At 44.5% G+C, this 11,743-nt stretch overlaps 1 protein-coding gene across 9 annotated transcripts in view; it reads right to left on the bottom strand.

The window, feature by feature from the left end:
• Window positions 1-456: 456 nt before the first annotated feature.
• Dclk1 (doublecortin like kinase 1) overlaps window positions 457-11,743 on the bottom strand; it is a 278,154-nt gene continuing 266,867 nt past the window's right edge. For 8 of the 9 annotated variants that reach the window (XM_013348343.2, XM_005343991.2, XM_005343993.2 and 5 more), the window contains one exon: window positions 457-6,226. In XM_013348343.2, coding sequence (XP_013203797.1) covers window positions 6,169-6,226 — 58 coding nt within the window. In that variant the 3' untranslated portion in view covers window positions 457-6,168. Of the gene's footprint in view, window positions 6,238-11,743 lie in introns of all 9 variants that reach the window. The other variant, XM_026778638.1, reaches the window with a different exon arrangement.

Raw genomic sequence — 11,743 nt, 5'->3', positions numbered from 1 at the left:
AGAATGCACACAGACTACTTAACGGGACGGGGCAACAAAATGGCAGCTGATTCCAGGTTAGCTATTAAAATACCAGTCTCCTCTGGTGAGCTTGCGCATGGAGATTGAAGGATAAAATGAGGCTGGACAGTATTTGCTTTCTCTGTGTTTTTCCGGGTCCCTGGCCCAGCCAGGAAGGTAATATATGAAAAGGGACATTTTTGGAATAGTTGTTTTTGAATTATGCTCATGAAATACATACCGTGCTGCGGCGGACATGTGGGAAAGCTACATTCTGACTGCATGACTAATTTTTAAAGCCTTGTACAGAGAATACCCTGCCCCCCCCACCCCCCGCACACAGCTGGTTTATTCCTCCCTGGACTGGATGTGTCAATTCTGAATGGAACCGAAATGAAATTTTAGTCCATGATGGCAACACAAACCAAAGAGCTGGCCCAGCAGCAAAGAGCATTGTGTACACCAAGAGATATTACTTTATTAGTTTAAGAACGTGTTTTACATAAAAACAGGCAACATCAAAAGAGCTCATTTGGAAAATGAACATAATATATCACAGATGATTTCATTCCACATTCACCTACAATTTATGAGCTTAAACTGAAGGACTGGGGGGGAGTTGGGTCTCATTCCACCTTTAACCATGGGTACAAATCATTTGAAAGTTATTTCATTGGGATTCCCAAACCAGACACTAACCTACGCCATCGGATCCATGCAGCAAGTGACGAAATCAGAATCGCAAAGGAAATGCTGAATTCTTTTTTTCTCCAAATTGAAACCTTTCGAGGAACTTGTTAAATGTGCCAAGTCCCCAGCCCACTTCTTCAGTATGCAGAAGCAAAATACTATTTAATTTCACGCACAACTAATCCTTTAAGAATTTTCTTTCAGTCAGAATGAAAAAGGCTAATATTAATTTCCTAATACTTTTTTTTTTAAAGTTGTCAAGGATGTGACTCTAACCTTGGACCAGTTTCAATCTCTTTTTATTTATTCATCGAACACACCAAGGATTTAGTGTCCAGGGCAAGTGAGAAGTTGCCCCCCAAAACCAGTCAAGGTCTCTTCCTGACTACAGCTGATTGACTTGAAACAAACTTGTTAGGATGTTTAACACCACTTAAAATCCTACTCTTAATACCAACAGTTCTGAAGGCTTAAGCACTAATTACTTTAAATTAATAAAGTATGTCACAGTTAAAAATATACAACTTTACATTGAAGTAACATTAAGGGTCTCAGTTTAATTGACCAAAAAAAAAAAAAAATATTGAGGAAATGTGCAGGTACAGTTGAGAGAGAACGCCTTTTCTTGACAGGAATCAGGGAATCCGGATCCCTCATTTGTCTCCATGGGCAAACCGCATGACCACAACACCTGCCAGTTAGATGCTCATTTCCCGAAAAATGACCACAGAGGCCTCCTGTTAGGGCCAGCAACAATAGCAAACAAACCAAAAGGCCTCAGCAGAGGCATGCTAAACCTCTACCTTAGATTTCCTGTTTCCCACTGGTTTATGACCCTTAATGCTACTGGCTGGCAGGCTGCATATTTGAGATGATTAAAAAAGGAGAGCCCAGAGCCCCTCCCCCGTCTGTATGTAATTACATACGAGCCAAAGCTTCCATCTGACATCCTGGGGTCCCAGTTCTTAACTGTTCCATGTGTAAAAGCACCGTAGAGCTCAATTGGGAAGTACTTCTGCAGCCACCAAATGTTTCATATGTCCTCAAGTTTCCCTGATTTATTTGCCCTTAAACACGAGAGTAGGAAGTGGTATTTTATGCTGGCTTCGAATGTGAGTTGACAAAAGTGTTAATTGTGGGGGCACTTTCACTGTTAGCTGCTACTCTCCCCACAGACAAAGGTGGCTTCGTGAAATCTGATGACTAAATTCGGAAATCCAGATTTCCAAAGAAGCGTGTGGCTAACCCTCCACGCAGCATTCAAACCAAAGCTCTGTTGGGTCAGAGAGGTATTTTGTTTTTTGTTTTTGTTTTTCCAAATTACCAAAGGAAGTGGCAGGCAGCTCATGAAAAAAGTGGACCTTCGAGCTGATCAACTTCAAGTTCTTTAAAAAAAAAATCTCTTGACAAATAAAAGGAAAGAAAAAAAGAAAGGAAAGACTTAAAAAAAAAAAGAAAAATCAAGCAGTAATTTTAAAAGACTTACAAATAATAGAAAATATCTTATAATATATACTAAGTGATCAGTTTTTTAAAAAGCATGTCCAAGTAAGTAATTATGTTACAACTACCATCTTGTGTCTTGGGGCGCCCCGAAACTCTGGAATCACAATGAGGGCAACATACCAGATGTTGAGTTTTCCTCCAGAGTCAGGAAGAAGTTGAGAGGCCTGAGATGTGCCCCCCACTCTTTAGGACAGGCCCTGAATAGCAGACTTGAGCCTCAGGCACATTTTTATGGTCAAATTAAAAACCTTGCAGAATAGGAGTTTATCTTGGAAATGCTGACAGGGCTTTACCCAGAGAAGGGCCAGCGGCAACACAATAATGTGAAGAAAGCTCTCCCTCAGCACAACTGCACTTCGGCACAGGGGATAGAGTTGTCTAACGGATGCCTTTGGCCAGCAAACAACAGTGATTTAACGCACTCACGTCCTGGTAATTCGGGAGCCCTGTGACCCTCTGAGCCAATCTTTCTCTTTCTTTCTTTCCTTCTTTCTTTCTTTCTTTCTTTCTTTCTTTCTTTCTTTCTTTCTTTGTTTTTTTTTCCAACTGAAATATGCCTCAAAGGATAAAGGATTGCAATTTTAGCCCTTCATTCACCGATCTACTGTGCTCTTTCAACAGTATCTGACAGACCTGTCAACCGTCAGTCATAAGAGAGCTAAGCAGGTTGTAGGAAATCTCAGTGAACGCAAGACACGAAGTGTATTCTGTTATTCCCCACTCCCTCCTCCTCTCATGTTAATATGCATACACCACGTGTGCATCAGATGAGGGCATGGCCGGAACATTTCCAGGGACCGAGGGTCTTAACTTTTCCTTCTAATGGTTCAGAACAAATCACACGTTTATTGATCATGATGAAGAAAGCGGCTTCTGCTACAATGCGGAGGGTAAATGTATTCATTAATATGAGAGGGTCTCATCCACAGAATTGACTTACAGGAAGCAAGGAGAGAAGGGTTGTTCAACTACTCTGTTCTCAAATGGAAAGATCCCTTTAAATACCACAGGGCTGGTCCAGTTAGTAAAGGAAGGGCAATTCCCATCACCAGACTACCACCATAAGAATCGTATTCAATACTCAAAAATATGTAAACACTCGTGATGGTTAAGTGGATAATTACAGAGATACACAGCCATCGTGGCACATAGCTGTTCTATGATACACAAAATGAAAAATAGAGTCGATTTGGTTATGGAAATTCAAAGAACACCACCACTTAATCATTTCAAACTGGAACTATTCCGAGAATGTTGAGGGGGGAGATGTAGTGTTGGCTAAAGCCAAAGCAGTCTGGGCGCACAGAGTCATTCACGCATGTCTGTCTGTTCGCCCTCTGAGCTACACCTCTGATGTCTAAGATCTTGGTAGCTGAATGCTAGAAAGGTGACTGAATTACTGCAGTCCATCCGCCTGCTTGATCTTTCTACCTGACAGGTCAGATCCCACTGTTTATTCAGCATAGATCACTGAAACTCTAGAGGGGTGCGCTGCCATCTTCCTTCCGAATGGGCTCAGAAGTCTTCTGAGCTGCCCTTCTGCAGCATATGAGGAAGCCCCTTGAGTTCCCCGAAATGATGATAGACAAAAGCCAGAGCCCTCACTATGGACCTGTCGCACTGGATGCTATGGCCCTATGTTAATGACCAGGGGGAAAGCAGGAATTTAGAGAGGGTGGCAGTCTGTTATTGGCCATAGGGTATTTTGTAGTCTCATACATGGAGTTGAGGCTCAGCTATGCCATTGCTTGCTAATCTTAGAATAAAAGTGCTTTGCCTTTCTGTTCCAGAGAAGGTAGTGATTTCTGATCAGTTCTATGCTCTTCACCAATATGAACTGTCTACAAACTAGCACCCTTCCTGGTGGTCTGTGTTCTGTCTACTCCCAACATGCAATTTAAATAATATGCTGATTTATACGATTTTGTACTTTTCATGCTATCATTTCTTGGCTCTCAAAAAAAAAAAAAACCTAAGTAGATGTTGATTTAAATGTGGAAGACCAGCAAATGTGGCATTCTGTCATGTAAAAGTCCATACATGCATAGAACATAAAGACTGTGGATGAATGCAGTAGTTGAAGATTGGCATGGAGTTCGAAGATAAAGACCTGACAATGAAAAGGTTGTTCGTAACTTTCAAGACACTAAAACACATTCAAATTAAGAATGAGAAAGTAAAGACCACTTGTAGCCATTCTGAAGTCTATCACTGTGCTTTCCTGGGTCAAAGCTAAGAAAACACTAGAGCAACATTTGCGTTGGGTCCGGCCTCCCAGGCACCCCTGAATCCTTTTGGATCAAAGACACAAAAACCAGGAAACAACAAGCCCATATTCTGAGATGCAATCAGCTCCCAAAGAAACTCAGGTCTAGGGAGACAGACTGGGTAGCAGGGGTGGAAAACGAATCCCAATCAGGCCCTGGCCCGAAACCATGAAAGCAACACATCTCTCCTGGATGACTGGAGACCAAGCTACAGTAAGAAAATCATAAGTGGGAGTGGCAGTTTCAGCCTCCGGTGTCTTCTGGGAGACTTGCAGGTGCCTAGAGTTACTCATAGAACCGGCTTATTTCTCTGAAACCCATCCTTAGACCCTTTTGTGTTTTGTTTTGTTTTTGTTTTTGTTTTTTTTTTGGTTTTTCGAGACAGGGTTTCTCTGTGTTTTTGGAGTCTATCCTGGAACTAGCTCTTGTAGACCAGGCTGGTCTCGAACTCACAGAGATCCGCCTGCCTCTGCCTCCCGAGTGCTGGGATTAAAGGCATGCGCCACCACTGCCCGGCCCCTTAGACCCTTTTGGATTGTGTTCCCACTGTACTTTCTTTCTCATCTGCCACTTTGCAAAGCACTGCCTCTTGCTCCCTCGCGCCCCAGATCTTTCGAGTTCTGTGTTGGTTTCACACTGGTGGCTACGGTCCCGTGTAAAAGCAGCTGAGAAGAAGGAAACACGGGACCTTGCGTTCTCTCGCTGGTTGGAATGCCAGCCCTGTAGAGCACCTGGTAATTTATTGCTCTTTTCACCAGTAGTTCTAGATCTTTCCTGATTCTGAGCAGACAGACCCCAACTCACCGAGCACAAGCCAAGGCTAGGTGGTTCCCCTAGGGTCTGCCTGGCACTAGCAGCAGCTAATGGGGAAGCAGCATGTCAGGGGCGTCATCTGCACATCTTTGTATGGAGACAGGGAGACACCGCCCATCGCTTGGGTGAGGCGGCCACAAACCTGATTCCCTCCCATCAAAGCAGAGAACTCGCTGCAGCTAACCAGCTTACTACTTAGGAAAGGGAGTCCCTTCTTTGTAAAACGGTAAGGAATGAGGGGTGCATCTACGGATGTTATAAAACCTGCCATGCTCCAAATCCACAGAGAAGGATCCACGATGGATCATCCTCCCTGCTCTTCTTGTGTGTGGATATTTTAGGGTCTTAACGAGGCCCTTTGGTCTGCAACAAAACCCAGAAATGTGTGTGAATATACCCAAGATTCTGGAAAATTACCCAGCAAGGATTCTAAAGAAAATTCTGTGCACTCAGAGGGCTGACAGGTGCTGTTACCTATTGCAGATCCTAGCTCGACTGATGAAAACATTCATTGCTTCTATATTTTAAAAAAAAAAATTTCAAATTAGCCTTAACCCTTGAAGGACCCCTATTAGCAGCAAATTACCATCGTCACAAACACCACATGCCTTCTCATTCAGTAAAGGGAGCTTGCTACAAAGGTACCCAAAACATACTTCCTGTTCCGCCGTTCACGCATTGAGTGCTAGATAGATCAGATGAACCTGTTTTACAGAAGTTTGGGGGAGGGGGAAATCTCAGAGTCTTAAAAGGGTTAAGCTAGGGCTTGGAGTAAAAGGGTCTTATTAAAAGGGTGAATTAGGGGAGCGAACAGTCTCAGAGGAGCTGGGAGAGTAGTCTTCTGATTCCGAGTTGAGTTCTGGTGGAGCTGGCTGTGCCTTGTATCTGCTCCTCACATCCTGGTTGCGTCTTCGTCGGAAAACCTGCCTCTCCTTATCAAGAGCGGTGGTCTAGCAGGGGCATAAAATGAGAAAGAGGACAATTAGGCCAGGGGACATAGCAGGAGAGACGCTAGATATTTTGCAGTTGGAAAGTATGCTGGTCAAGCCAACCTGCCCATCATAGCTCACTTATGTCAACAGTCACCACTCTTGGGGAGGCGGTTAAGAGACCTGGTCATGAAGGTCGCAACTCATCCAGTGCTACCAGCTTCCTATCCATCACCCAGTGGCTTCTGGAACCATCCCCACATTAAACAGGGGCTTCAGTCCCTTGTGTATGACAGGTAAGGAAGCCTCTTGGGTCATACTGACCAACAGGCAGCTTAGGGCACAGGAATAATAAGGCTAAAGGGTGCTGAAGTCCTCAGAGGTGGAAAAAGCCTCCCTGCTGTGTTAGCGATTTTCACTCTAAACAATCTTATTGTCTCTTGATGAGGGGGTATCTCTAAAGCTTGGGAGGGGAGGAGTGAATTTTAAGGAAGCCAACGCCTCAAAGGGAACATGGCTTGGAATGAAATTAAACCTCATGACTACACCCTATGGATTTCACTTAACAAAGTCCATTTTCATAAAAGTGAAGGTTTTTTTTTTTTTTTTTTTGTCTTCTTTGAGTATTCCAACCTCTTGTCTCTATGCCTGATTTTACCAAGGAACCCTCAGACAACCTCTGGGATGTGCTCCCTGGCTGTGACCCCAGAAGTTATTACAGCATTAGGATGGGGACACAGTGTGACTTCATCTCATATTTAATGGGTGTGGAGATGGACTGGCCCATGCTAGCAAAACCTTAAGAGAAAGCAGAAGAGCAGGCCCAAAGCTAGAAGAAAAATACTCAACAAGGGTCACAGTGGAAGGCGAAGGCGCCTTGTCTGAAAGTCCCTCTTTACAGGGCTGTAGCCTGGAGGCGGCTCTGTGAGGTCACTTTCTTTCCCTCTACGAGGATATCTGCCGCCATGATCCCCCCCCCCCCGGAAATTTTACTGTTGGTTTCTTCAAAGAGCTGAGATAAATTTATAGCCAGCCTGGTTCTGAGAACCAAGTGAAAAGTAAGCCCCTCATACAATTGCAGAATAGCATTAGAACAATCTTAGATCTAAAAGAAAGCAATCAAAGTTCCAAAATGAAGTAATAAAGAGCGAAATAGAGACAGCGTGTAGAACCGAGGCAGTAAATGGCTCACTTAGGCTGGCCGTTCCCACTTTAAAAGCGATCCACATGCCGAGGAATAGCATTAGGACCAACGAGGGCGATAAAGTTTAATAATTCACTTCTCGCTTCACAGAACAGTTAAAACCCGACCCAATGGCTGCTGTCGAAATGTCTGCCTTGATTCTGCCCCTCGCTGAATTTTTAAAGGACCTCGTACGTGTAGTTTTGGGTCTCATACCCACCGACTCCATGACAACTTCAGCCTCACCAACCTAAATTCCTAACTTTATTTAAAACACTGTAAAGTCACAACACATGGTATTTTGCTTTTCAAAGCAAACGGAGAAAGCTCTGTTTGTGTGGAGTTGGGTGTGTGTAGAAAACAGATGTCTATTTAGTCTGTCTGACACAAAAAGCATTCTGTAGTTAATCCAAGGGTAATATAAACTCGTCTCCTGGTCATAAAAAATATAGTTGTGTTTCTACCTTTCTGCGGATGAGAAACTCGCTGGCCCTGGACAGAATGCTGATGGGGGAAACATGGGCGGTCAGACAGGGAGGGAGGCACCGGGAGTGTGCACTGCCCTGTGTGGCCCATTCATTCGGCTCGGTCATTATTCCCTGCAAGGAGCAGACATGGCCTCTTCTCACTGGGACAGAATGGCTGCAGATAAAACTGGATGCCTGAAAACTTTGAAGCCGCCAGGGTCTGCAGAGGTGCGAGGCCCCTTCTTTTTGCCTTTGTAACTTGATGCAAGATAAGGCTTTAAAATGAAGCCAGGGAAGCAAAAGCATGCCCCTGCCACAGTTGACTCAGAGGACCTCCCCTCCCCCGACTCAGTGTGTTTGCCTAGCTAGCGCCTCTCCTCAGGCAGCAATCCAGTAGCGGACTGAACTGAGATGGATTTGAACTGTGATTCTCCCTGTTGACTTCTCAGGGGGCCTTCAAACATCTAGGTCTTGATGTCCCTTGAACGTCTATGATTAGCTGTATGTCCCCTGAAATGGGACGCTGCCCCCGAAACACAGAATGCAGTTGGTACAGAAGCTGGTGGTGCTCGTGCCCAGCCTGTGCTCAGAGGGTCCCTCCTCAGTTTAACCTTCCTTGCTTCAGACCCTCTTGGGATGGTCATGTCGTCTTACTTCCTTGTTCATCTGCCTAGAGTAGCCTTTCTCTGCTCTAAGTACTCAATGCCATGTGTCCCGCCTATCTCCTTAATTAGTGGGGTCTAGATGATCACCTAACTAGATAGACCTGTTCGCTTACAAGCTCCCAAATTTCACGGCACTTCCTAGAAAGGTGATTGGTGATTGTCTGTTCTGGAGGAAGGGTCAGATAGTTTCTACTGAATTTCTAGAGGCTTCAGAGTAAAAGAGGTTCTCCAGAGAGCATGTCTGCCCAGTGTTCTGTCTTTATAAAACTGAGGTTGAGGCTCAATATGTGGAAGGATTAGCCCATGAACTACACTAAGAATATAACTCTCGCCTCTTGTGCAAGGCCCAACCAAGCATTTACTCTGTAATCTATTGGTTTTTTTTTTTTTGTTTTTTTTTGTTTTTTTGTTTTTCGAGACAGGGTTTCTCTGTGGCTTTGGAGCCTGTCCTGGAACTAGCTCTGTAGACCAGGCTGGTCTCGAACTCACAGAGATCCACCTGCCTCTGCCTCCCGAGTGCGCCACCACCGCCCGGCTACTCTGTAATCTATTGTAACAGGCTAAAACAGAGTTTCCATGTGTGCGCCGCTAACTCCAGCTCTGTATTCATATCAAGTAGCAGGGGAAGACCCTAGCCGCAGATAGTATCCAAGATCAGATGCTGAAGGGACCCCCATGCTGATGGTCAGAAAAAATCTTGGGGAACATTAAGTCAGCATCCACCCAGTCCAACCCACTCTGAATCTGGGGGACTGTGACTTCCTAAGCCTCGTGCTCACCACAGAAATGAGTATTTCCTGTCCATCTGGGTCACTGTAATATTTATCAATGGTTGCAAACAAAGGCTACATAGAGATTTTTTTTTTCCATAAGCCTCTGTGCCCTGAGACCCAGTAATTCTGTTTCTAGCTCTGGGGACTGTGGTTCATTTTAGGAGGTTTGTCCATCCCCATTCCCACACCGATGTGGTATGTAGTGCGTGTACTATGTGTCCTGCACAGATCATGACTGTTTTCTTACCCATCTTAGAGACGATATAAAGGGCCATGATCAAATCTTAGATGCCTTCTCTGAATTCTCCTCAGTTCACAGCACACGATAGATACATTATGAACTTTGTGGCTATTGAATTATGAGGAGTTCCAACAGCGGTCTCCTACTTCCCTCTGGGGTACCCAATCTCCAGTACATCCTGAAAGTAGCTGACAGGTCAGTTTTCCCAAGGTCCAGTCTATTGACAATTCCTCACAAAGTCTAAATCCTTATCTCAGCCTTGCCAATGCACTGACAGGAAAATTTTCCGGTGTCAAGTTCCTGTTAGTACTCAGAACTGATTCGTAGCATCAGTAGACCCATTTCGTTCCTTTAGCAGACAGTGGCTCTGCTAGAACATCGTCCCTTTGCTCTGCTTACCTTAGTCAAGCCTGCCTTAGTTTCTTTTCGGGCACCTTGCCACCCCCATACTGACTTCAGTGAAGGTGACCCTACCATAGCTATGAGAGGGGAAGTGGTGGGCTTGCCTCTGGAAACAAGCCTAAGCTAACCGGTTCAGGATAGACACCTACCCAGTCAACAGGACACCCTGAAACTCTCTCTGGAAATCTACCTTCACGATGAGTACCAGTTTTCCAGATGATGGCTTCTCAACTGATGTCACATGATATTGGAGTCAGAGTCAACTCGGCGAGACGAGTGTGAAGGACAGAAGGGAACTGGCTTTGAATGAGTGCTACATCTACCTATCACCCAGGACAGAGCCCACCCACAGACCTATCTGGTTAGATACAATAATAAGTGCTGTTTGGGCGCCAACCAGTCTGGTCTGGGCTTTCTTCCTGGAATACCACATAAAAAGTCCACTAGCAAACGGTCTCAGCTCTGCATCCTGGCTCAAGCTGCGTCTCACCTGACATGACTTCATCTCCTCTGCCAGTACAATGCGTGTATTCGCCAACACCCAATCACAAGCCACCGACTGCAGCGTATCACTGCCTGAACTTCTCTGGCAAGAACCTTCTTGACCAATCCCTTTGCCTTTAACTGCACACTGACTTCTTACCTCCGTTTTAGAGTAGATTTCTCAAAATTCATGTAAATTCCTCTATGCTACAACCAGAAACTTCCGGAATACTGATCTGATTGTGGCACACTGACTGGGCATGTATCACACATTTCTTATGCAATCCAGAATTATTTTAGGTGATTATGCACTTTCTGAAAAATATTATAAAGTAAAACCCCCCTAGCAGCTCTATGAAATCATAAAGCAAGAAATTAATTCAATACTTTAAAATATCTAAATCAAAATCTAAAGTTTCAAACATCAGCAAAGTTCTTCCTATATCATAGAAAATCAATTTTTTCCCTGTTTTTCATGCATTGGCCCCTTGCAGTTTCTACTCAGAGTTAGGGTTGTGCCATCTGTGATTTCTTTAGAATTTTAATGGATGCCCTTGAAATTAGCACAGCTCTCAAACATGCCCAGTTTACTCTTTACAACTGGATTTTCTAGGCCCCCTTTTGCATTTCAGAACTGACAAATTCAGCAAGAAAACAGAACTACTTGTAGTGATGTATTCTCAAGAGAGATTGTCACGCAAATGTAACAAACTGGAAGCCCTCCCGGAATCATCTGAAGCATGATTTGTCCTCTGAAGTGCTGTGTCACCCATGTTGATGCCAGGCCACTTCTGCATGACTGAGAGGCAGCATAACTTACGTGTTTATTTATTTTATATATTTTTTTTTATCAATCATGCAAGAGTCTCCGTGTCTCTTCCTGGCTGCCTATCTTTGCAAAGTGAGTGTGGTCTTAAGGAACAGGCCGGATGTCCCATTAACATATAAGACTTTCTGACAGATTTATTCTGTTCAGGGTTTGTGGTTTTGTTGGAACCAGCGTGGATAGACTTGCTATCGAAATCCCACGAGTCTCCTCAGGGAACCTCCATTTCATTAAGAGCCCCTCAGAGCATCTCAAGACTGGAGTATCACATTTTGGTGTTAATGACCACAGGCTAGACGTAGGCAAGGACACTTAGGGCTCCAGTGCGGATCGTCATAACCAAATAGGAGTTACTTCAAAGGCACGTGGGGCCCTGGTGCCCACGCTGTGTGCTGGGGAGCTTGGTTGAAGGACATATCATCAGGAAATGAAATGATATAGAGAAACGAACTGAAAAAGGCCCACCCTACACAGAGGAAGCACCCACAAATACCCACC

Source organism: Microtus ochrogaster, chromosome 1 (assembly GCF_000317375.1).
Source record: "Microtus ochrogaster isolate Prairie Vole_2 chromosome 1, MicOch1.0, whole genome shotgun sequence".
Lineage (NCBI taxonomy): Eukaryota > Metazoa > Chordata > Mammalia > Rodentia > Cricetidae > Microtus > Microtus ochrogaster.
The sequence above is the reverse complement of the archived record's forward strand: the minus strand, read 5'-3'. Positions and strand labels throughout refer to the sequence as shown.